At 59.2% G+C, this 24,073-nt stretch overlaps 10 protein-coding genes across 10 annotated transcripts; 4 read left to right on the forward strand and 6 right to left on the reverse strand.

Annotated features, from left to right (window-relative positions):
- Positions 1-317: 317 nt before the first annotated feature.
- Positions 318-1,116, reverse strand: PLICBS_009621 (uncharacterized protein; the record flags this gene model as incomplete). The annotated part of the gene is made up of 3 exons (XM_018325236.2): positions 318-842; positions 913-996; positions 1,051-1,116. The coding sequence occupies 3 exons, from the start codon at positions 1,114-1,116 to the stop codon at positions 318-320; spliced, it is 675 nt and encodes a 224-aa protein (XP_018176630.2).
- Positions 1,117-3,113: 1,997 nt separating this feature from the next.
- PLICBS_009622 (uncharacterized protein) lies at positions 3,114-8,234 on the reverse strand (the record flags this gene model as incomplete). Its single annotated transcript, XM_018325238.2, has 6 exons — positions 3,114-3,842; positions 3,901-4,322; positions 4,390-5,383; positions 5,433-5,771; positions 5,828-7,957; positions 8,025-8,234. The coding sequence occupies 6 exons, from the start codon at positions 8,232-8,234 to the stop codon at positions 3,114-3,116; spliced, it is 4,824 nt and encodes a 1,607-aa protein (XP_018176632.1).
- Positions 8,235-8,953: 719 nt separating this feature from the next.
- PLICBS_009623 (uncharacterized protein) lies at positions 8,954-10,988 on the forward strand (the record flags this gene model as incomplete). The annotated part of the gene is made up of 2 exons (XM_018325239.1): positions 8,954-9,008; positions 9,076-10,988. The coding sequence occupies 2 exons, from the start codon at positions 8,954-8,956 to the stop codon at positions 10,986-10,988; spliced, it is 1,968 nt and encodes a 655-aa protein (XP_018176633.1).
- A 445-nt stretch (positions 10,989-11,433) lies between these two features.
- PLICBS_009624 (uncharacterized protein) lies at positions 11,434-12,491 on the forward strand (the record flags this gene model as incomplete). Its single annotated transcript, XM_065601687.1, has 2 exons — positions 11,434-11,593; positions 11,686-12,491. 2 exons carry the CDS (start codon positions 11,434-11,436, stop codon positions 12,489-12,491), a joined length of 966 nt encoding a protein of 321 aa, XP_065457759.1.
- Positions 12,492-12,600: 109 nt separating this feature from the next.
- On the reverse strand, positions 12,601-13,847 carry PLICBS_009625 (pre-mRNA-splicing factor; the record flags this gene model as incomplete). Its single annotated transcript, XM_018325241.2, has 2 exons — positions 12,601-13,196; positions 13,247-13,847. 2 exons carry the CDS (start codon positions 13,845-13,847, stop codon positions 12,601-12,603), a joined length of 1,197 nt encoding a protein of 398 aa, XP_018176635.2.
- A 336-nt stretch (positions 13,848-14,183) lies between these two features.
- PLICBS_009626 (ribosome-interacting GTPase 2) lies at positions 14,184-15,676 on the forward strand (the record flags this gene model as incomplete). Its single annotated transcript, XM_018325242.2, has 5 exons — positions 14,184-14,212; positions 14,262-14,290; positions 14,488-14,527; positions 14,608-15,039; positions 15,091-15,676. The coding sequence occupies 5 exons, from the start codon at positions 14,184-14,186 to the stop codon at positions 15,674-15,676; spliced, it is 1,116 nt and encodes a 371-aa protein (XP_018176636.1).
- A 470-nt stretch (positions 15,677-16,146) lies between these two features.
- On the reverse strand, positions 16,147-16,714 carry PLICBS_009627 (uncharacterized protein; the record flags this gene model as incomplete). The annotated part of the gene is made up of 3 exons (XM_018325243.1): positions 16,147-16,237; positions 16,338-16,424; positions 16,530-16,714. 3 exons carry the CDS (start codon positions 16,712-16,714, stop codon positions 16,147-16,149), a joined length of 363 nt encoding a protein of 120 aa, XP_018176637.1.
- A 1,054-nt stretch (positions 16,715-17,768) lies between these two features.
- Positions 17,769-19,360, reverse strand: PLICBS_009628 (uncharacterized protein; the record flags this gene model as incomplete). The annotated part of the gene is made up of 4 exons (XM_018325244.2): positions 17,769-18,278; positions 18,361-19,105; positions 19,186-19,262; positions 19,337-19,360. 4 exons carry the CDS (start codon positions 19,358-19,360, stop codon positions 17,769-17,771), a joined length of 1,356 nt encoding a protein of 451 aa, XP_018176638.1.
- Positions 19,361-21,565: 2,205 nt separating this feature from the next.
- PLICBS_009629 (uncharacterized protein) lies at positions 21,566-22,273 on the forward strand (the record flags this gene model as incomplete). The annotated part of the gene is made up of 1 exon (XM_018325245.2): positions 21,566-22,273. The coding sequence occupies one exon, from the start codon at positions 21,566-21,568 to the stop codon at positions 22,271-22,273; it is 708 nt and encodes a 235-aa protein (XP_018176639.2).
- Positions 22,274-22,772: 499 nt separating this feature from the next.
- Positions 22,773-23,792, reverse strand: PLICBS_009630 (uncharacterized protein; the record flags this gene model as incomplete). Its single annotated transcript, XM_065601688.1, has 7 exons — positions 22,773-22,882; positions 22,938-23,040; positions 23,094-23,138; positions 23,194-23,373; positions 23,459-23,554; positions 23,639-23,692; positions 23,763-23,792. The coding sequence occupies 7 exons, from the start codon at positions 23,790-23,792 to the stop codon at positions 22,773-22,775; spliced, it is 618 nt and encodes a 205-aa protein (XP_065457760.1).
- Positions 23,793-24,073: the final 281 nt, after the last annotated feature.

Here is a 24,073-nt window from a genome sequence, read left to right on the forward strand (position 1 = left end):
GGTCAGCGGGGGTCCAATACGCGTGGCAAGCTTACGTCTATAAGCCGTCTATCAAATCAATGCCTAACACGAAAGGCAAATAAAGCCAGTCACCGAGTCCCGATGCCCTGGTGCAAACTCCGTTTCCAGTCTCCCAAACCCCAACAAAGAAAAGTGGTCCACGAACAGCCGTCGTGAGGCGCTTCCGGCCTGAGACGCCTGCGCTGAGAAACGCCGGAAGAAGATAGACCCGCTATGCAGTGTGGTATAGATGCGAAGGATGAGCCGACGTTCAGAACATGGATACGAAACGGACAAGGACGACGATAGATGTCCAGCTACTGCTTGTCCTCTTCGTCCATCTCGTCTTCATCGTCGTCGTCGAAGTCGCCCATGTCCTCGTCGCTATCGCTGCCTCCAAAGTCGTCCTCCACATCCGACATGTTCCAGAAGTCGGCGTCGTCCTCGACGGGCTTCTGTGGCACGGGCGCCAGCTGCGCGGGGGTGGGCATCATGACGCCGTCCGGCACGTCCTTTTGTGTCTTAGCAACTAAGGCTTTCGCAAGGGCGTCGTACTCCTCGCGGCTATCGCGGTAGAGCACACTGGCATCCACATTCGCGGCAGAGTTGATCTCAGGGTCGTCCATGAGCAGGAGCACCGAGCGCAGAACGGACTCGACGCCGTGGAGCACGTTCCAACGCTCGCTCGCCAGCTCCCCAGATTGCTCATCATCGCCGGGCCGATGGAGGATCGAGATACAAAGGTTTCCGTCCGAGTAGACGTTGGGGTGAACGATATTCCTAGTCAGAAAACGAAAGGTCGGCGGCTGGTACGGGTACTCGTTGGAGAACTTCATTTCCGCCTATCGAGCCGCAAGGTTAGCACAACGATCACCCCGGATGACGGCTTGGAATAGGGGATCTTCAACCCACCCGCAGGTACGCTCCATGCCAAACACTATCAGGGTTCACAACCCAAAGCCCGAGCTTCCACCGCAAAAGGTTAACTTCATCTGTCTAGAGAACCATGTCAGCTTCCAAGTCTTTCCGTCGGCAGACAAAGCAACGCACCTCAATGTGCACCCACTTCTCCTTGTGGAGGGGTATCAACTCTTGCATTAGCCGCTTCTGCGCCATGGTAACGACGGTTCTTGTCCAGCCGGGTTATGGTGTGTCAGCCAGGCAGGAGATTTGGGTGGCAAACGGCGAGAAAAGGCGTCTTTCAATATTCGTGAACGGCCTGGCCTGGCGCGGCCCTTTGATGGAAGCGTCGATTCCGAGTCCGTTTATAAATAGGCAAATGCCCGTGCAAGTCGACCTCGGGACGGGCGTGGCACACTCGAAGCGCGGCGGACTCGGCGGCTGGTCGGTAGCGGATCCCGGCAGCGGCGAGCACAACGTGGGGGAGGGAGAGACAATCGAGAGTCAGAGACAGGGCTGGACGGGTGGTTGCACGTGCGACGGGTGGGGGGGGCGAGAGTCGGGTCGTGGTCGTCGAGGGGGGAGGTTTCGCAGTCAGACACGTTAGTGGGCGAGCGGGAGAGAAGAAAAGGGAGAGAAGACGGTGAGGGGATTCAGGCTGCGAGACGAAGGAGACGGATGGTGTTGGCTGGAGCGAGCGCGGAGCCTAAAAGGATCGCCTCCGACAAAGGCGGCAGTGGACGGCAGGCACCGTACAGCGAGTTGGTCAGCGCCTGGCGAGTGACGGCATCAGGTGCCCCGCCACCGTAATAAGAGTCGCGCGGACTGACCGGGGCGGGCGTCCGGGCGGTGTTGAATGATGAGGTGACCGCCTCAGACTCTGCGCTGCTTCAGCGCCTGAGCCTCCTGTCTGGGGCGCCACAGTCCTGTATGCCCGCCCGTGGATGGGTGGATGGGATGCCCGACAACGGTGGGTCCGCCACGCTATCCGCCATGCGGTCCAGCGGTCAGACGCCTGAGGTACGAGCCCGGAGCCCCAAAACACTCGTCGAGACAAGCCCAATGCCCAGGCAAGACGGGAAGCACACCACCTGCGTCGCTCAACGGCGCGGCCACGCCGAGTTGCCGCTGGTGGTGTTCATGTTCCAGTGCCCAAGCGAGCGACATCCGGGGCGGCCAGCGACGCAGCAGCCGCCCACGGCGCCGAATACCGCCCACTGGAGCCACCGCCGGCAGGGGACGTGAGTACCTTGCCGGGTTGCGTTCCGTCCTCGCTGGTCTCGTGCCGCCCTCGACATCCATCCGTCTGTCCCGTTCCGTCCACGTCCTCTTCGCCGATCGCTGCGTGACGTGCATGAGATCAAGGCACCCGCCATGCACCACAACGTGGACCTGACACCGACGCGTAGAACATACAACGTACAAGCGAGAAAGTGCCTCGGGCCTCGTACCTCGAGCCATTCACCACGCCGTCCGACCCATCCCCCACAATCCGGCCCGCAGCGCGTGCCGTCCGTCTTGCTGCGTCGCATCCGGCCGACTGTCTCATGAATCGCGGGACCAACGGCTGTCTTCTCGCTGACTCGGCCTCGCCGCCCCTTCCAGCCGCAGGCGCTATGCAACAGCCAGGCTCTTCCATTGGTACTGTGCTCTGGTACTATTCTCGTCAAAGGGTGGTGTTGGGCGCAAGAAGATTCCTGTCGCTCCGCCGTTCTGCCCAAGGTAAAACAGTACTGTATCGCAGGGCGAGACATTTCTCGCTGACAGTGAGGTGTTGCTGCTATTCTCGTGCCGCTTGCGGCTGCGCGGCGCACATGGCATTGCCATGCTCGCCGGACCTTGCGGAAGCGGCGTGGGTCTCCCGCGCATCCTCCAACTTCCCACATCCGGGCCGTTGGGCCCGACGTTTTGGACTCAGACATGGCTGGGCCTTGGCTCCAGCGCACGGCCGCGGCCGTCGCTTACACCATCCATGGACTTCCGTGTGGAATGAGAGGACACAGTGGAGTGGCATCTATTTCTTAAAATACTTGAGTACTGCGGCTGCATCATTGCGTAGCCATGGCTACGGGCACACGCTTTCCCATCATCGTCCGTAGACGATCCCCTCAGCCTACACGATCCATCGTTGCCGCATTCCGACATCGCTACCCAGCGCCGTTTCCCCCTTGCAGTACCGGCCCATGCCTCCCGCAGAACGCGTCATCGTGGGCTCAGTCGCCCAGGTCGTAGTAGATGCACGTTCCCGTCCGGAAGTTGTAGATGAACGAGTGTCTCGTTCCGTTCTTCTTCTCGTACGCGTACCGCCACGTGTCGAGCTGGTCGTGCAGTTCTCGCACATACTTCTTCTCTGACGTCGTGACCGCGTGGTCCACCTTGCGCCAGCTTTCCTGATCCGATATGCTTGTCTGCCTGATGAGGTCCATCACCTGGTCTGTTGTCTCAACCGCCAGGATTGGACCGTCCAGGAATGACCGCACCAGGTTTGCGGCGTTGGTCTGGGCCTGTTCGACTACCGTGCGGCGGTTAAACTTCTTGCTCCTCGTCTGAGCCACCAGCACCTTGACCTCTTGCTCTGAGACCCTGTCGCCGCCACCAGAGGCCGTCGACTCGGCCTGCGATGCGCTGCCTCGAAGCTTCATGGCCACTCTGGAGTCGCGCTCGCGGATCTGAGGCCGCAGCCACGCAAGTAGTTGCGATGAGGGAATATCGACATCGGCGACATCGCTTCTGCCCATCGTCTTGATCTTCAGCATGGAGTCCTGCTTGATGATGATGATCCAAGAGTAATTTTCGTCCCGATGCTTGGACAGCAAGTCTTCTGGAGACCTCGCGTCTTTGGCAAGCTCGGCACTGATGTCGTGCGCCCAGAGCTGTTGAAGAATTTCAACGCCCGTGGATCGAAGGAGGGCGGTGTCGAAGCTGGCAACGAGACCATCACACTGGCGCACACTGCGTCAAAACCACATTTCCGAGCAGAAGAGGAGAGAAGAGACTTACCCTTCGTCCCGAGAACATGCTCGTCATCTCCTCCTCTGGCTTCTTGAGAAACGACTTTCCTCCCGATTTCGGAATTCGCGCTAGCCGCTCCCACGCCAGGCTGAAACCTACTGCATGCCTCTCGTCGACGCGACCTCCAATCTTGGGCCGTTGCTCCTTGATCAAGTGGTCATATCGCCCGCCCGCCGCAAATACGTCCTTCCCTGACTTCCTGTCATAGAGGCATGAAAATAGAATGCCGCCAACATAGAAGTTCTCCTTCAGGCTGTTCAAAGGGTTGACGTAGACCTTGGTGGCGACTCCAAACCGCTTGGTGTACTCCACCACTTCCTTGATATGCGCGATTGTGGGCGAGGCTCGCTGATACATGTCTGTGCCTTCGAACAGCTTACTGAGTTTCGCGAAAGCTTTGTTAGGCGTATCTGCGAATCGTCAGTTTTGTCTCATCGCAGATCCGAGACTTGTCAGTGGTTCTGCTGTGCAACATACCGCGAAAGTCGAAGCGCGCAAGCTCGTCGACGCTAGTCGCTGAGACGCCTACCGCGGGCGAGCGCAACTCCATACGGATCTTCTGCCACGTATGACTGTGGATGTTCAGCTTGCTTAGCACGTCCGCTGCTACTCGCCTAGAGGCAGTGGGAACTCTACAGTGCTCAAAGATGAGCTGGAGCAGATCCGAGTGGCCCACGTGGAAGCACATCTGGCTTGACGAGAGAGATGGAAACGTGAACACGATCTCGTCAAGAACCTTGATGACCTCTGCCTCTTTCAACGCCAAGTCCAATGTATCGGGCGTGACAATGTCGAAATCGACCTCTCCGAAAACCTGGGGCTGCCCGGTGTCCTGCCTGTCCCTGTACACGCTGCCAAACGTAAAGGTTCGTTGGATAGTGTTTGGGTGCTTGGCCACCATACGAGCATTCCCCATGATCAGGTCGTACGGCAATTGGAGAACCGTTCCGTTGGGGTCCAACAGCTGCACCACATTCTCTCCGTAATGATTCGACCTGGGATAGATGGAGCTGCGAGGCATCTCCAACGCCCCGTGGTGACGGAAGACGGCTGTGAGCGCGTCTTTGACGACGCTCTGGTGGAGGAGCTCAGTTGAGCCTGGAGTGTTGGCGAACATGTCCCAAGCATAGTCTCTCGTGGGCTCGACAGGTCTGTTAAACAGGGTGCTCAGCATCTTGGAGTAGTACGGCGAGCTGGGATCCGACAAGCCCGCGAGCGTGCGCCTGATCGTTTCGCTTTCCATCTGAACCGGCAGTTTACCGCTCTTCAGCAGTTCCGCAGCGGATGGCCTTTCCTTGGGGCTGTGGTTGACAAGCGATAAGACAATTTCCGTCTGAGTTCTCTCGGCGGGCTTGAAGTCGGCCGGAAGCTCTGGCTTGAGTGATCGCAGGTTCCCAATGACATCTGCCTTTTGCATGCCCAGCATAGGCTGGTAGCACATCTCGAAGAAGATGATGCCAAGCGAATACATCTGCTTGTGTTTAGCGGAGCGACGTGATGAACAAGTGACGTGAACATACATCCACCTTGGTGCTGTATTGACCATTAGCGGCCGACCTGACCTCGGGGGCCGAATAATATGCTGTCCCAACGCTCATTGTCATGTCGGCCGTCTCGAGAGTGTTAGCTGCGGCCTTATCAACTGAAAACTGACCACTCGTTGCCAGGCCAAAGTCGCCGATCTTGACGTTGTCGACTCCATCAACGCTGCTGCTGATGAATATGTTCTCGGGCTTCAAGTCGCGGTGGACAATGCTGAGGCCGTGGATATGTGCCAGCCCCTCCAGAATTTGCCGGAAAAGACGCCAAATCTCTGGCGTGTTCTTGTAGAGGTTGCGAGATATCAGATCTCGCAGGGTCTGAGCCGATTAGTACGGCAAAGTGACGCAAGTCGTAGGTCCAGAAGAAAACTTACTCTCTTTTCGCAGTACTCCATCGATATGTACAGAATGGTGCGGTACGGTCGGTGAAATCGAGGGCGCCGTGGCATAGCCGTATGCCTCCCCCTACCAGGCGACATTGGGTGGTTGCCAGGCGCGTCGTCAACGACGGAGCTTTCGTCGTCGTCAGAGTCATCATCATCCTCGTCGTCGTCGCTGTCATCTTCGTAGCCGAAGTCGATGTTGGCGTTGGATGACATGAAATCTAGTCCGCCTGTGCTCGTGGCAAACTGTATGTCGATGCCAGCCGAGCCCGTCTCTCGAGTCTCCTCGGTATAGTCGTCAGTGGACGTCTCGCCTTCGGTGTCCGTCAATTCGGGCACTTCCTCAACCCAAGTATTGTAGTAGCGCACAACGGCTGGGTGGCTGATCTGCGACAGGAGCCGCACCTCCTTGAGGATTTCTGTTAGACTGGCATGTGAACGCTGCGTGATCTTCTTGATGGCATAAATTTGGCCGTCCAGCTTCTTGCGCGCCTTGACAACCTCGCCGAACCCGCCCTTGCCCAGTCGGCCTTCTTCGACGAAATCCTCCGTGTATCGAGAGACAGCTGTGTTCCTGTTCATGGATTCGCGTCGCATTTTTACAGGATACGTCTGCAACGAGGTTAAGGAAGGTGTAGCCGACAGGACGGCAGAGGTCTCCTCCAAAAGCACAGGGGCATCCGTGGCCAGGAATTCGCTGGCTCCGAGTTCAAAAGCCCGTGGCCTTTTCTGCTTGTCCTCTTTGAAGAAACGGCCGACGAGCTCTTGCAATGAGTGTGAGAGAGTGAGGCTCTCCATGAGATTCCTGGGCGACGAATACTTCTGGAGGACATCGAGGCCGAAGATCATCTGCACGAAGACCACGCCGAACTCCCATATGTCCGTTTTGAATGTGTACTGAGGTTTCGACGTAGCTGCGATTTCCGGCGGGAGCCAATATGCGGACTTTGCAGAGTTGAGCCCAGGCATGCCCTGCTTCTGCAGACTGGCGTTGTGGATCTCTCTTTGGTACCACGCATCGGATATCTTGGGCACAACTTCGCCCGTGGACTCCCGGAAGAGCAAGATGTTTCCCGGGTGGATATCTTGGTGGGCAATGTTCTTGTTGTGCAGGAAGTTGAGCGCATCGAGCAAGTCTCGCGTCCAAGAACGAATCTTGTCGATGCCCAGATGGCCAGCCAGCTCCAAGAGCTCGTCCAGAGAGCCCTTCTCAGCCAAGGGCGTGAGCACTCGCACGGTCCAGGCGTTCAAAGCCGCGGAATCATCGGGCAATCCACTTTCCACCTTAAAGTCAAGGATTTCCACGAGATGCCGATGCTGAATCTTCTTCCCGGACTTGAGATCTTGCAGGCGAGACTCGAGAGACTGTATCTGCTTCTTCAGATCCTTGCAGTCTTTCCCACTTGACTTTAGGACAGCTTCCTTCAGAGCCAACGTTTGGCTGCTCTGGCCGCCGGCAAGAACAGGGCGAACAGTAAAGACAACGGAGACTTGGCCTCGGCGCTCATCGCACTTTCCAGAGACTGATCTGAATGTGAGGACGTTGCCGGTCTTGTCGGTTGTGTCGCAGTACTGATCGAAGTCGATCTGCTCAGCATCCGATTCCGTGCTTTGCGTCGGTTGACCGTTTCCACCAGCATTTGGTCGTCTGCTTTGTCTGGATTCCTTTGCCTTTTGTCGCTGGCGCTGGAGCTGCTGCTGGAGCATCTGAGACATGACTCGCTCCTCTTCCTGGGTTTCTTCCAGCTTTTTGCGCTCCTCTTTCTCCTTTTGCTCCTGAGCTAGCTTGGCCACGTTGGCCTCGTGCCTCTCGCGCTCTTCCTCGAGCGACGGGAGGTGCTTGCCAGTGGCCTTTGCTTGCGCAGCATCTTCAAGGATATCTCTGACACCCTCGACAATCTTGTCGACCATTTCCTGTTCATCTTTGGCAAAGATCTTGGGTTCAGTCTCAATAAACTTCTGCACTTTGAATTGCGTTGCCTCTCGCAGGTGCTCCAGGCCCTTGACGGTGAGAAGCGGAGGTGTTTTGGGATAGGTAGCGGTCATGACAAAGCCAACAGTAACTGCAAAGTCGCTGTCGGTCGACGCCTTGATGTGAATATCAAAGGACGGCTCGGTTTTCTGGTGATTGCTCGTTAGCAGGCGGCATGGTGGCGGCTGCGCGGCAGGGCATAGATGAGCGACGCACCTTCCAGGCGCTGTGGCCATCGGTGTGTTTCACGAAGTCGTCGCCGTAGATGGCTTCCAGAGCAAGCAGCTCATTATGCTGCAGCTCTTCATACTCGATCTTGGCTGTCGCGTCCGGCGTTGTGGGCTTGAGGCCCGGAAAGCTTGAGTCATCCTTCTTGGTGTCTTTGCTGAGCGGCGTCTTCCATGGCCCGGGAGTCCGCCACGCCATAGTTGCGTGAGATCCTGGTAAGTGCCACAGCCAAGGCTGTGACGCTTTACACCGAAGAGACCATTTTTCGTGCGCCTCGGCCGTATTATGAAGGAAAGGATGTGGTGTGAAGGAGCAGGAAGAGGATGCGCCAGGTACCGCTGCGTCGCGGGGAGTTTGTGTGGATGGCGGGGTAGCTGGGACGCTGTGAACCGACCCGCTAGCTTAAGGTGGTGGACGCCGTGTGGACAGCGGCCAGGCGGGCCTCGAGCCGCACCTCAGTGGGTGACCTAGCTGCTGGTCGAGGCGGGACGGCGGCTCTTACAGGCGGTGTCGCCAGCTGTGCAGCAAGGCTGAACAAGGGACGCGAGGGCCCAGGTAGCTAGGTGCAGTACCGGGAGGCGCTAAAATCCTCTGTCCAATGACATGCGTTTTATGGTGAGCCGCAAAGCCACTGGCCTAAAGGCCCCATCATGGGCAAGTTAGTGGGCGCCTTGTCTGCAGCACCACCTGCACCTGACGCGCGCAGAGACCAATGCGGCCCGACAACAAACTGAGGTGGACGCTCCACCACAGCTGTCATTGTGTTCCTCCCAAAGTAAACAAATCCCATCCATCGCCAACATCGTTTACCCGCCACAACACAGTCTGCGCCGCCAATCTGCCTTCGCGACGCGGATGCCGAGGGCTATTCTCCCCCATTTCATCAGCATTAAGGCAGCGCACCGTTGGCCTCTGCAATGCTCGGCTGGATGCTGAAGCGTGGCGACAACGCGCCTGCTGCGGATGCTGGAGGTAGGCGCACTGCGATGCAACGAATGGCATGTGCCACCAAATGGCATCTAACCAGTACTTGTCACAGATACGACTCAGCTAGATCAGCCGGATACGCCCGCTCCCGTGTTCGCGGCCCGAGCGTTCAAGAGCGCTTTGTTTGGGACCCCCGCTGCGTCCCACGAGGATCCCCGGAAGACACGCGACAAAATGGCGACCAAGAGCGGCACGGGGCCATCGGATTCCGGATCAGGGACACCGTCCAAGCCGCCTGGCATTCTTCTCACGCCCGGGACAAGCACCTCTCGACGCAAACGCGTTTCCTTCGACCGCGATGTTCCAGGATCGAGCGAGGCGGGCAAGATCAACGCGATGAAGGCCACCACCAGCAACAGAAGAACGACGCTTTCAGAGGCGCTCGAAAACTCGCGACAAAAGCCCGGCGACATCTCCAAAGCCGACACGCGCCAAACGACAAACGATTCAGAGGACGAATGGGAAGAGGAAGAGGATGACTACTGCACAAACGACATCACGCTCGACCTGAATGAGCCTCATTCGCAGTCGGGCCGTTATTGGAAGGGGGAATTCGAAAAATATCACCAGGAAGCCAAGGCCGAGATGGAGAAACTGCTCAAGTATAAGCAACTTGCCAAGTCCTATGCTCAGCAAAAAGACGCCGAAGCGATCCAGCTCGCCGAGCGACTCCGAGACGAGCAACAAAAGGTCATCAACATGGAGAAGAGGATAGCGGAAAACGCGTCTCAAATCGTCTCTCAGAAGCGTCAGTCGGCAGACGACGAACCCACGGCGCTCCTTTCTAAACTCGCGAAGCAAACGTCGCTCGCCGCGCAGTATCGACATCGTGTTCAAGAGCTAGAGGGCGACCTGGCCGAGTTCTTGCGCCAGAAGGGCGAGGATGGGCCTGGGAGGGGGCAGCGGCGGCGACAGGTCGCCCCTTCACCGAACACGCAGAAGACACTCATAGAAACACAGCGCGAGCTACGCCGGGCACGGTCCCAATTGAGAGAACTCGACATGCTTCGAGAGGAAATTTCCAACTTGAAGGCTCGGGTCAAGGTTGCTGAAGGACAGGCGAGTCGAGCCGACATGGACGACCTGGCATCTGCGGCGGGGCCTCGGGCCCGTGAGCTGCGAGCCCAGCTGAAACAGGCGGAGGAAGAGTCGAAGAAGAAAGATGACGAGATTCGCCGACTCAAGAACGAGTTCGAAGCCTTCCGCACGGAGAGCGAGGCGCATGAAGCCGACACCAAGGCGGTATTGGAGCGTGCACACACAAAGATCGCAGACCTTAAGAAGGAGGTCAAGAGTTTGAAGGCGGTCGACGTGGAGCAGGTCAGACCAAGGACCCGGCAAGCCCGCTCAGAGCGGCCTGCAGAGGCCGCGGAGGCCACGGAGGACAAGTCACGAGATCGCAACCATACCCAGCGCAAGCTGAGCTTCGGGGATTCCAAGGAAGTCCGCGCCTCCGAAGCTCAAAGCCTGCGCGACAGGTACCAGAAGGCCGATGCAACTGGCCCAAGAAGCGCACTTGGCGTCCTGACGGAACGACCGAACCTCGAACAGCCTAAGTGGCAGCCGTTCGTCCCCAGGTCACCGAGGAATAGGGCATATCTCGGCGAAGCCCTAGAGAGGCGCATCCGCAACGGAGGCGCGACTCCGGCGGCGAGCAAGCTGAAGGACGTCTCGGCGCGGGAGCTGCCTGGCCAGGGAAAGCCGTCGAGAAGCAGCCGATCTAGGCGAGCAGGTGGCAACGATGAGATCGACCTGCTGCGGGATCGATTCGCCCGTCTAGGCGGGCCAGACTCTGCCGGCGGCGACTACATTGGCAGCTCGTTGGTGGGAAACACTTCCAAGAGCGGGACACTGCCTCCCGAGAGGCGAGCCGCGGCCCTGGCGCGGATTGAGAAGAGGATGGCGGACAAGAAGCGTGCGCAGCGGCGCAAGGCGACGTACGACAAGGAGAACATCCGGGCATGAGTATGGTGTTGGGATATCCGGCGACGAGTATGCTGTTGGACCCGGCGCCGCCGACAGTGGCATGTTGTATTTCTGTAAGCACGGTGTTCAGGTCAACAATTCTGCAGGGATTTTTAATGCACAGCTCATTGCATTCATGACCGCACAATTGCCCCGTCGGGACCGTTGCATGGCTGGGCGGACAAGATGTTTGGCGGTTTCGCCTGTCGTGCAACCCACCCTGAATCTAAGTCGAGCTACTAAGCATAAGTTGGGCTCCCCGATTCGGGCATCCGGCGCTTTCTCCCCACGTAATTGTACGACTAACAGCCCCAGGCTCGCTCGACTTTCACAACCGGCCAACCTCTTAAGTCTTGACACCCCAACAGCCCGCCGCCCGCCTGCTTGCCCGACCAAACCGCTTTTCTGCCCTCATGGACGCCCGCGCATGGCATTCGGGCAGGAAATGGCAGACTCGCAGGACGCCGCCGCTCTTCGCGAAGAGGTAGCCGCCCTCGAGAGACGGCTCGCCGAAGCCAAGGCGCGGCTGCATGGCGGTGGTGGCTCCGCTGGTGCGGTGTCGGCGGCCGACGCCGTCGTCGCTCATCGGCCCGCGTTGACGCTGAGTGAGTTGTTCACGACATATGCGCAGCACCACGCGCGCGCACGCATACACACAGCGATGAGCGCATGCCACTGACACTTGCTCCACCTCCAGGTTCGACTTCGTCACCCGCAACACCAGCAACGCCCGTTGCGCCCTTCAGCAGCGCCACCTCCACGGCCACGCACTTCCTCCTCCTGCTCGCCGACTCGGCCCTGCCCGTCGGCGCCTTCGCCTTCAGCAGCGGCCTGGAGTCGTACCTCGCGCACGCCTCGTCCCAGCGCAGCGCCACGCTATCCTCCTTCCTGCCCCTGTCGCTGTCCTCCTTCGCCGCCACGACGCTGCCCTTTGTGCTTGCCGCGCACCGCCACCCCGACGCCCTCGCCTCGCTCGACGACCAGCTCGACGCGACCGTCGTCTGCACCGTGGGCCGCCGGGCGAGCGTCGCCCAGGGCCGCGCCCTGCTGGGCATCTGGGAGCGCTCGTTCCGCCCCGTGCTCGCGCCCGAGGTGGCCTCGACGGGAGGCGTCGCCGTGCTGAGGGGCTTTGCCGCGCAGCTGCGTGAGAGCGGGACCAGCAGCGCCGGCGGGGACGGCGACGTGCCGCCGCTTGTGGCCGCGCACCTGGCGCCGCTGTTTGGCGCCGTGTGTGCCGTCGTGGGCATGACGCTGCGGCAGACGGCCTACGTCTTCATGCTGAGCCACGTCAAGGCGCTCATCTCGGCGGCCGTGCGGGCGAGCATGTTTGGGCCGTACCAGGCGCAAAAGGTGCTTGCCGGGGAGCAGGTGCAGCGCATGATTGACGCAGTCATCGAGAGGGAGTGGGACACGCCCGTCGAGGAGGCAGGCCAGAGCGTGCCCGTCATGGACTTGTGGATTGGACGGCACGAGCTCTTGTATTCGAGGATATTCAACAGCTGAGAGGCATGGCGCTCGGTTCAGCGTGTATTTCATATGGTATCATGATTAAGTTGTACAAAGACGTCCTTCTAGTAGCTGCCCAAACCCGTCAAATGCTGCAACGCCTTGCCTATTCGTCATCGCTGTCGCTGTCGTAACCAACCAAGGGGCCTGCCGCTGCCGCCGCCTTTGGCTTCGCCGCCACGGACACCTTGGCCTTGTTCAGGGCGGCCAGAGTGCTCCCCGAGAAGATTCCCGTCACTTGCTCGGCCACCGCCTCTGGTTGGCGTGGTGTTGCGTTCTCGACCGACGGCTCCCCATTCTCAATCATGGGCGGTGCATGATATTCGACCTCGCGCCCTTGGCGGCCCAGCGGATTTACGGCGTTGGCGCCCCGGGCGAAATGCACTTCGTCGGGCGCCTCATAGCCGTCGAGGCCGTAGCTGCTCTCAATCTTCCTCCGCTTCCGCGCCTCGGGGTCTTTGCCTTCAATCTCCGCGACGAACTCTGCCGGTAGTGCTCTCCGAATAGCCTCGGCGGCCTGCTCCTCTATCCTCCTCGCCTCTCGCGCCTGCGCCATCGGGTTGGGATCGGCCGTCGCCCATCGAACGTTGAGGACCTCGTCGTGGTCGAGGGACTGATGTGCCATGGCCTCTCGCGCGAACTGCGCGTTCGCCTCGTTGGTGTATGTGATGAAGCCGACGCCTCTCGAGTTCAGCACCCGGACTAGAGATGTTAGTTTATGATCACGCAAGTGGTTGCAGGCTAAAACTTACTGCGCTCGATGCTACCCCATTCAGCAAAGTGGCGAGCCACAATCTCCTCGATGTCATCCGTCACATGGATTCGGCCCACGTAGATTGTCCTGTTCTGCCTCATGAAACTGCCCACACCGCCCATGTCGTCTCTGTAGTCGGAAAACTTCTCGCGGCCGAAGCAGTCGACGTTGGGGCTGAAGAGGTCGTAGGTTCCCGGCAGGCGGTGCAGGTAGTCGCAGTCCTGTCCCTTGGGGCACTGTCCGCGCGCAAAGTGTAGGCAGAAGAAGCTTCCATGCTGAGAGTCTGCTCGCGTGAAGCCGCTATCCGTCGCGATATTGCATCGGCCGCGCGCCTTGGTCTGTTGGTAGGCCTCGCGATCGCCGCCAGCCCACTTGTTGTACCAGATGTTGAATGTCGTGCCGGTCTGCGGAGGCGGTTCTGACGTGATTTCGGTGCTGTCTATTTGTACTCGCGCAGGGCGCTTCTTCTTGCGGACGATCTTCTTGACGACCTTCTTTCCTGTCGGGGCGGCGACGTCGGTGCTTGTTGTGACAGCCTGGTCGTCGCCACCCTGCTCGACGGACGGCGCCGTAGCGACTTGCTCCTCGTGGTCGGCCATGTTTGGTTGCCGAGTATTTGAAGAGCCAGTCGGGCGAAAGGGACGTGTGGTCGAGGAGCGATGCTGATGCGGAAATGTTGGAAACGTTTCTGAATGCGCCGACGTCTGCGAGGCTGGGTTGAAAATGGATGGCGTTGTGCTCAGAACGGCAGGCGGTGACTAATTCTGGCACGCCGACGCCCCTCGCCCCAGTAATTCTGCCCAGACCCCCCACCTCGAATATCCAACTCTCGCTCTCCAGACTCGCCCATTTGCTTCCAGGTCACGACAGCGTTGCGAATTTCCACCCCTGTGCTCAGAGACGGTATATCCGTCTATAAATAAAAGCCTCCCAGCATGGTGAACATCACGGAGAAGATCAAGGAGTAAGTCGTGCCGATGAATGAAGGCCGCAATACGCTAATGTCACCACAGGATTGAGGATGAGATGAAGCGGACACAAAGTACGTCAACCCAATTCGGCTTGTCGTTGAGCACGATCCAAGTCACTCTCTTCCCGGGCCTATTCGGAGGTCTCATAGCTGCAGTTTGGTCGATGGGCGGAGTCTCCGTGATCTTGTAGCTGATCGGTCACTCTCGCGACTTTGGCCACATAGTCCCTCATGACTTTGGATGAAACCGGATACTAACCGGCAACTAGAAAACAAGGCCACAGAATACCATCTTGGTCTACTAAAAGGGTATGTTTGCCTCCGCCATCAGGCTTGATGGAGTCGCGCTAGCTGCGGCGACGTTCGATGCGCCATGCTGACTTCTGCAGAAAACTTGCCCGACTGCGAGCTCAACTCCTCGAACCCGGTCCCGGTGCAGGCGGTGGCGGCGGCGCTGGATTCGACGTGAGCAAAAGCGGCGACGCGCGCATTTCCCTCGTCGGCTTCCCCTCAGTAGGCAAGTCGACGTTTCTGTCAAAGGTCACAAAGACGAGGTCAGAGGTTGCGTCATATGCTTTCACGACCCTGACGGCGATTCCCGGCGTGCTCGAGTACGGAGGCGCGGAGATTCAGCTTCTCGATCTTCCTGGTATCATCGAGGGCGCTTCCGAGGGCAAGGGTCGCGGGCGACAAGTCATCTCGGCGGCGAAGACGAGCGACCTGATTCTCATGGTTCTCGACGCGACCAAGAAAGCGGAGCAAAGAGCGCTGTTAGAGGCCGAATTGGAGGCAGTCGGCATCCGGCTAAACAGAGAGCCACCGTAGGTCGTCATCTATCCCCGGCTCATTGCTCGTCTGACTGACGTCCGCAGCAACATCTACCTCAAGCCGAAGAAGGCGGGCGGCATGAAGATTACGTTCCAAACGCCACCCAAATACCTGGACGAGAAGATGCTGTACAACATCCTGCGCGACTACAAGATGCTCAACTGCGAGGTGCTGGTGCGAGACGAGAACGCGACGGTGGACGACTTCATCGACGTCATCATGAAGGACCACCGCAAGTACATCAAGTGCCTGTACGTGTACAACAAGATCGACAGCGTGTCGCTCGACTTCCTCGACAGCCTGGCGCGCGAGCCGCAGACGGTGGTGATGAGCTGCGAGCTGGACCTGGGCATCCAGGACGTTGTGGACCGGTGCTGGAAGGAGCTGCGGCTCATTCGCATCTACACCAAGCGAAAGGGCATCGACCCCGACTTTGGCGAGGCTCTGATTGTGCGGAGCAACAGCACCATCGAGGACGTGTGTGACCGGATCCACCGCAACATGAAGGATACGTTCAAGTATGCGCTGGTATGGGGAGCGAGCGCGCGCCATATCCCGCAGAGGGTCGGTCTGGGCCACGCAGTGTCCGACGAGGACGTCGTGTACATTGTCAGCGCCTGGCGGGCGTAGTCTAGCATGTTGTGGCATGGGCGAATAGACGGCACGTCAATAAAACAAAGTAAATTGGTCAGTCTGTCGGGACCCGTCCAAGCCGCCGGCGCTGTGGTGGTCCCGCGTCGGGTATACACTATACACCGTGTCGTTGCATGATTTCATAACACTCAACCCAGCCCCCGTCCCTGAGTCAACAACCTTGATGCCACGCAGCGGCGTACTACCCCGTCCCAAGAACGCCGATTCCCAAACCCCTTTCTTGATACAAAAGGCACGAAGCCCCAATAACAAGCCTCTGCATCCGTTGTGCCGAGACGTGCGAATGCCAACGTAGAAAGCGAACGAATGATAACCCAGCGTTGCGGGCGGGGGTCTAAGCAAGACCGCGAAAACGAAAGACGAGTGTGCCCTGGCGATGAAAGAGAGCAAAAAAAAAACACCAAAGAGACATGCAGCGCGATTGTACAGAAGCTCGAGGAGGCTGTTTACTCGGGCTTGACTGGCCGAGCGCCAAAGGGGTTATCGCCGGCGAGCTTCTTAGCGCTCGCCTGGGCGAAGAGCGACTTGGGCTTGACCCTGCGTGCGGACCCTTGTTAGCCATTTGCGACTCAACGCAGCACAGGGAAGGGTGGAGGAGAGGTATCGAGACGATGTAGCGAGGGGTGGTTGGACTGACTTTGCGGCGTGCTTGTTGCGCAGGGCGTTGATCTTGGCCGTGCAGGGGCTCATGATGTTGTCCGAGGGAGACACGTATTTATCAGACCTGCGGTTTAGGTTTATCGGTCAGCATCGCATCCCATTATGCAGGCAGGCAAATCCGCCGTGAATGGAGGCAGAAGGGGGTTATTTGGGCAGCGGCGCGACGTACTTGTCCTCTGTCATCTTGTTCTGGAAGACCTGGCGGTGATACTCCATGCTCTTAACGTCCTTTGCGTCACCGCCGCCGCTCAGCTGCTGTTGCTGAGCGTACGTCTCCTGCTGGTTGTTGGAGTGGTCGGCCATGGGGGCGTTGACGTCCTTGTCGCTGAGGACCTTGTTGGGGGACGACGACATTGTTTGCGAGTGTGTGTGTGTGTGTGTGTCTGTGTATGGTGTCTGCGTCTGTCGTGCGTGCGTGTGAAAACCGTTGCGAGGATTCTCGTTCGGCGGGGTAGCAGGTTCAACGGACGGCGGCCTTTGGAATGTGTTGTTTGCGCGGTATGCTCACAAGCAGGGTGTGCGGTTTGGCGATGACACAAAAACAAAGGGTCGTCGTCTGTCCCGTTGGGTTGGATGGATGGATGGACGGATGGGTGATATAGCTTTTTTTTTCCCTCTTCGCGCGCACTTGCGGGAGCGTGAACGGCGTGCACGGCGGGCGGGATTGCGAGAAATCTAGCCAAGACAGGGGTGGACGTTGCTCAAATCCCTGCGGCCAGAGAGGTGCCGAAAGTAAACGAATCGGCGGGTGCGTGGGCCGGTGGCCCCCGTCGGCGGAGCAACGGCGGGCGCTGCAGGGGGCCCGGGCCCTGCTGCCAGGGGCGTGGGAATGTGGCAGGTGGGGGTGGGTGCCAGGTGCCATGGAACCTGGACGCATGGGAGCCCGCTGCGCTGGCTGGCAGGACCGGCATTGACGACGGGACGTGCTGGAACTCGCCTCAGTCATTCGAATCCTTGCTTCCAGGCCTGCTAAGTCACGTACCCGTCAGGCCTACAACAACAACACTACCGTCTCGTGAGAGAGATTTGCAAAACAAAACACTCCCGCGCACAGGCCAACCTCGTTGAGTCACACACACGCAACGTGATATAATCCGCTTCCTTGCTGCTATAGCGCTGGGATTCGCCCAGGCGCGGACAAACGCCCGGTGTTTTGCTCCGCGACGGCCGTCGACCAACGGTTTGCTTTGCATCACGTCAATGCTCAACGACGACATCATCACTAAGGGGGGCGGCGCATCACCAAGTGTTGTTTCCTGAATCATGCTCACTGCCCTACGGTAAACAATCTTTTGTTTATACACGGCGGCCGAAGACAGCTCGCGCGGTGGCACAGGCGTCGTGGGCTGTCCTTGCTTGCTTGCTTGTTTGCTTGCTACCTACAGACTCTCTGTTGTTTCGCACTTTCTTAGATCTTGGAGTGGCGGATCCGCGTGCCCGGCTGCGCCGTCTGCACGCCGTACTGCTTCAGCAGCTGCTCCGTCTTGGAGCGCTGCCACAGGATCTTGTCGGCCGTCTGCTTGCCGCGCTTGTTCTCGTTGCGGCCCATCTGCTGCAGGTGCACCTCGTCGGGCCCGTCGGCCAGGCGCAGCGTGCGGATGCCCGCCCACATGTTGGCCAGCGGCGTGTCCTGGCTGACGCCCGCGCCGCCAAAGGCCTGCACCGCGCGGTCGATGACGGTCAGCGCCGTCTGCGGGATCAGCACCTTGGCCTCGGCAATCTCCTTGAGCGCCTTCTTGGGGCCGAGCTCGTCCATCTTGACGGCCGCGTTGAGCACCACCAGCCGCGCTGCGTCGATCTCGATACGCGACTTGGCGATCCACTCGAGGATGACGCCGTGCTCGCGCAGCAGCTTGCCGAACGGCTTCTTGGACTCGTCGTTGACGCGCATCAGCATCCAGTCGAGGGCGACCTCGGACTGCAGAACCAAAGAGTCAGTGACATGTACACCTCCCTCGCGGGGCAAACACAACATGGCAAGGAATAAGAGAGAAACGCACCGCTCCGATGCTGCGCATGGCGTGGTGGATGCGCCCCGGCCCCAGGCGGCCCTGGATAATCTCGAAGCCGCGGCCCTCGCCCAGCACCATGTTGGACACGGGCACGCGCACGTTGTCAAACGTCAGGTGGCCGTGGCCGTGGGGCGCGTCGTCGTAGCCGTACACCTTGAGCATGCGCACAATCTTGATGCCCGGCGTGTCGGCCGGCACCAGCACGACCGACTGCTGGCGGTAGGGGTCCTTGTTGTTGGGGTCCGTCTTGCCCATGACGATGTAGATCTGGCAGCGCGGGTCGCCGGCGCCGCTCGACCACCACTTGCTGCCGTTGAGCACGTACTCGTTGCCCTCGCGGCGGATGCTGAGCTCGATGTTGGTCGCATCGGACGAGGCCACGCCCGGCTCCGTCATGAGGAAGGCGGAGCGGATCTTGCCGTCCATGAGCGGGCGCAGCCACTGCTGCTTCTGCGCGTCGTTACCGTACTTGGCCAGCACCTCCATGTTGCCCGTGTCGGGCGCCGCGCAGTTGCACGCCTCCGACGCCACGCGCGAGCGGCCCAGCCACTCGGCCATGAGGCCGTACTCGACGTTGGTCCACCCGGGCGACTCCTTGTAGTGGCCCTTGGGCAGGAACATGTTCCAGAGGCCCAGCTTGCGCGCCTTGGCCTTGAGCTCCTCGACGATGGGCGGGTGCGACTCCCACCGCGCGTCGCCCTCGCCGATCTGCGCCTCAAGCACGGGGTCGGCCCTAAAAACGATGTCAGCAACCGTCGTCCTTGCATACCTGCACACACAATGGGCCGCGGTGGCTCGGAAGAGGCAGCTCACGGGATGCAGTCCTCCTCGACAAACTTGGCCACGACGTCAATCATCCGCTTGGCCTCATCGCTGACGCGATGCGCCACCTATAATTGAGACGCATATCAGCACAGATTCTCCCAGAGTAGGTCGGGACGCTTCCGGGGACCATCGTACGTACAATGGCAGGGATCTGGGCCGACATGACGGATAGGATGCGTCTCAAATACGAGACACCTCAGCACTTGGGATACAACGGCGAGTCTTTCCTCTATTCGTCAGACACGAGCTGCGGACAGGTAATCAAACGTGTCACAGCAATTCAAGATGTAGGGAAAACGAGAGGTGATGTTGTATGAATGTCGACAAACGACGATAAGATGGAGAGCGCGGCGAGGGTCCGATGCGGAGGAGGTGCGACGGAAGTCCTTAAGTGCTCCTCCCCCCAAACTACCGGCGGAGCGGAGCCGAGGTTCGCCAGCACTGGCACTGGAGGGGGAGCTTGGGCCACTTTGGGGTTCGGGGGCGCGCCGCGCGCCAACTTCCTGGGGTAAAGCTCGAGTTCCGAGCCGTCCAGCCTCGGCTCCCCGGTGGGGCCCCGCCTTTTTCTGCCTACCCTGCACCGAAGGGGGACCGGGATCGACCCGACAGACGTCGACGCATCGACGCATGGTGGTTCGATTGGCGAGGGGAAGTATTGGAAGATCGTGTGTGCGGCGGTGTTTGACGTCTGGTTGTCAATCCCGGATGGTGGCCAATTCCGGGGTGCGTGGTGGTGTTGCGAGGGCCAGAAGAGGGCAATGGCCCGAATTCCGGGCTCTAGCCCGGGCCCATCCGCGGCGGATGCGACTCGAGTTATAATGACAGTCGAAACAGCTGGAGAAGCTGAATGTTGCAGTCGTTTGTGTTGCATCCTGAGGCCTACAAAGGTGCGACTTCACAGGCAATAGCTGTCGACTACCATTTGCCTAAAATCCCTCGATAATGCCGGCCAGCACCCACCGTAAGAACTCCCACGCGGAGGCTGTCCTTCTCCCGCCTGACTTGACCACGAGAGTGCACGCTGTCAATGTAGCCTGTTACTCTGGATCAGCCCAAGCAACAGAATTTTGATGGCCGAGGCGTCTAGATGTCCGAAAGCCCTGGCCGCTCGACGTGGAATATGTAGCCCTCGCTCGGCATGCCAGAAGTGGAATCAAGTCGACATACGTCTGGGCCATCTAACGTAGATTGTCAAACATATATCCCCTGCCCACGCTGCAACGAGGAGAGAAAGCCGGGAGACTTATACAAGCCCGACTGTTCCACCAATACATATATACAAGCGGCAGCAAGGCAGGTAAACCTCCAGGTCAAAGTCCTACAACACCGAGCCTCCTGCCCGTGGTACCTCAAAATAAGCCGCCTCAGCCCAGCTTCCCCGCGGGCCTCTTTCTACCGAGCAGCCATTGCCGTATTAGCGGCAGCCTCGGCACTGCCAACCTTGCTACATCCCATCACATCACCCCGACTACACGAGGTCCCTTCATTTCGACCTTGTCTGCCCCGCCACGTAGACTCTTGCCGCTCAATCTATTCCAGCCACATACTGGCCTGCGCAGACGGTTAGTCCGTCGCTGGAGGTCATGAAAGCTTAACATCCAAATGGCAACGCATCACTTCGAGGCAACCCCAACCAAAGGCTGCATGAGGCATGGAAACCGTTCCGCAAGCCTCGGAGGATTTCCACCCGAAGATGCGGCCGCGTTCGACTACCGTGAGACCTCGCCGGACGGCAGTTTAAGCTTTTTGGATCATCTAGTGAACCGGCTGCTGCGGAAAGATCACCCGTGGTTGGGACAGACTTAACAGCTTCTGTCTGACCGTCGCAGCCTTTAATGTCTCCAGCTTAAGGCGTCGAAGCTGAGTTTAAGGTCGCAGGAATCCCGGCTACATGCTCCCAGCTCCCAGCTACGGGTTTCCTTCCTGTAAATGGCGGCATTGCATGCTTCATTGGGAAGCCGTTAGCGTGCTAGGTGGGCGGTAGATGCTGCCTTGGCAGCGTGGATGCCGGAACTGTGCCGCCCTTTACGATACCTAGACTCCATCCAGGAACGGCGATTCGTCTCCAGTCCAAGATATCCTGCATCACTAGATGCTCCCTCCCCTTGCGGTACCGAGCTTCTCGAGCGCGGAGGCTTGCGTACGGCTGAGTTTGAGTTTATGTCTGCGGCATTTCGCAACTTGGCGAGGATGATGGCCCGCGTACTGTTATCCCACCAGCCGGAGAAGTACATAATGCGCGTTGCTCCTTGACGGGGAGAGCAAACGTCAAGAGAATCACGCCTTTAGAGTCTATAGAGTCTATAGACTCCGTACCACATACCATAACAACCACATTTGGCCAACCGCTAGGGGATCTATCCACAAAATGAGCAAACCCACCATCGTCCTCGTCCACGGCTTCTGGGGCGACGCCGCCCACTGGGCCGGCGTCATCCTCGACCTCCACCGCCGCGGCTACACCCGCCAGCACGCCGTCGAGCTGCCCCTCACCTCCCTCGCCGACGACGCCGCGCGCACGCGCCAAATGGTCGCGCAGATCGACGGCGACGTGCTCCTCGTCGGGCACTCCTACGGCGGGGCCGTCATCACCGAGATGGGCGGCGAACTGCCCAACGTCATCGGCCTCGTCTACGTCGCCGCCTTCGCGCCCGACCAGGGCGAGAGCCTGGCCAGCATCTCGGAGCGGTACCCCGCCGTGGCGGCGACGGAGGGCCGCCTCGTCGCGGACAGCGATGGGTTCCTCTGGATCAGGGCGGAGCAGTTCCATGAGACGTTTTGTCAGGATGCGACGAGGGAGCAGGGGCTTGTTATGGCGGTGACGCAGAAGGCGCCTGTTGCGTCTACGTTTGGTGACTGTGTGACCAAGGCGGCGTGGAAGGTGAAGCCGTCTTGGTATCAGGTCTCCAAGGAGGATCGCTGCGTTAGCCCCGAGGCGGAGAGGTTCATGGCGGCGCGCATGAAGGCGAGGAAGACGATTGAGCTGCCGACGGGGCATGCGTCGCTAGCCTCGCAGCCAAAAGAGATTGCGGCTCTTATCCATGAAGCTGCGACAGACGCCCAGAAGACGAAGTGAGGTCTAGGTAGCTCGTCACGGCGCAGCCGCTGAAGACAATATTGATGTCATTGGTCGGGTCATGACCTGTACTTAAAGCAAATATCGAATCCCTGTGACGTGGACCGTTCAGCTTGCAATTCACTTTAGGCCATGGCAGAGGAGGCCAGCCACGCACGGGTCCTCGCACAAACACGCCAGCCGAAGGTGGACAGTGGCTCGTCTATAACCAGGTATATGGTGTTCTTGAGCATTACCAGACCTCACCGAAACTGCGACGACGAACATCAGAGCGTTTCTCCAAACAAACGGCCATGTAAACACCCAGGAAACAGAAAAGAGTAGCAAACAGGTCTCGACGCGAGGTATTCTACACCCATGCAACGACAACAAAAGGACATCGATCCGGCGCAGCGCAAATTGTATGTGTGGTCCGCGATGATCCTGCGATCCTGGTCCTCAGACTCTCCATCCCGTCTCGGTAGCGTGGCGAAAGTGACAAAACCCTCGTTGGCTCTCTTCAGCAGGCGCACCCGTCACGGTCGTTGTCGATGTGGATGTTGATGGGGTCGTCAAAGTCGCCACTAAACTCTTCCGACTCTTCCTGAGCCAGGGCGTTCCGTGCGATAACTAGTCAGGTCAGCATGGGGAGCCGCTTCAGTAGGAGGGGGAGAACACAACGCACCCTCAAATGCCTGGTCAATGTTGATGGCCTCCTTGGCGCTCGTCTCAAAGTACGGAATGTCTCCCTTTGACTGGCAAAAGGTCATGGCCCTTTTGTTCGAGATCTGCAGCTGGTCAGTCGTCGTCCGTGCGCTGCGGTCGCATTAGCCGCGCTTACCACTCGCTTGCTCTCCTCGACATCAATCTTGTTGCCTAGGACAACCTGCAAAGCTGTCAGTCACGCGACACGGCCGCTGCTGTCTCTGGCGTAGACTTACGAAAGGGAAGTTGGGAGGATCCCGTGGCGAGGCCTGGATGAGGAACTCGTCTCTCCAGCTGTCCAGCGCCTCGAAGCTCTTCGCGTTGTTGACATCGTATACCAGGACGCAGCAGTCGGCGCCGCGGTAGAAGGCGACGCCCAGCGACTGGAAGCGCTCCTGGCCGGCCGTGTCCCAGAGCTGCCCAGAGATAGTCAGCACGAATCATTCCTGAGCCTCCTCTTGCGCACCACTCTCGCTCTGTTCCCTCTCGCGGTTGTCGTACCTGCATGGTGACTTGTCTGTCGTCGACGAGGACCTCCCGCGTTAGGAAGTCGGCGCCGATGGTCGCCTTGTAGCTCGCACTGAACTTCTTGTTGACCTGTGTGCCGAAGATACTGTTAACGCTGCGCCGGGGCGAAGACGATGGGGAGGGGTCGGGACGGAGGGCAGAGCGCGGCCATACATATTGGTTCATCAAGCTGGTCTTGCCGACCCCGCTGTCGCCGAGGATGATGACCTGCGGACAGAGCGACGATTAGCAACGTTTCAGGCGCATCGGTGAATGGCGGGGGGACGAGGGTTCATACCTTGAGGAGGACCTTCTTGCGCGAAGACATGGTGATGTGTGGTGCGTCGACGAAGCCGACTCGGCGATGACGAGATGTGGATGCGTCGAGGAAGGCCCCAGCTCAGCCCGTGGGGGGAGGCCTGCGAAGTAACTCGGTATCGAGGGCGCAACGAGGGGTCCGTCTGTTGTCTGCCGCGACAGGCACCGACGGAATGGTAGGTATGGTTAGGTATCAGGACAAGAGGGAGGCGTCGCAGTCGGCGTCTCGCATGCACAGGTGGTACTGTAATGAATGATGGAGCATGCGTCCGGCGGCCCCCCCCCAAATCC

Source organism: Purpureocillium lilacinum, assembly GCF_023168085.1.
Source record: "Purpureocillium lilacinum CBS 284.36 DNA, scaffold_7, whole genome shotgun sequence".
Lineage (NCBI taxonomy): Eukaryota > Fungi > Ascomycota > Sordariomycetes > Hypocreales > Ophiocordycipitaceae > Purpureocillium > Purpureocillium lilacinum.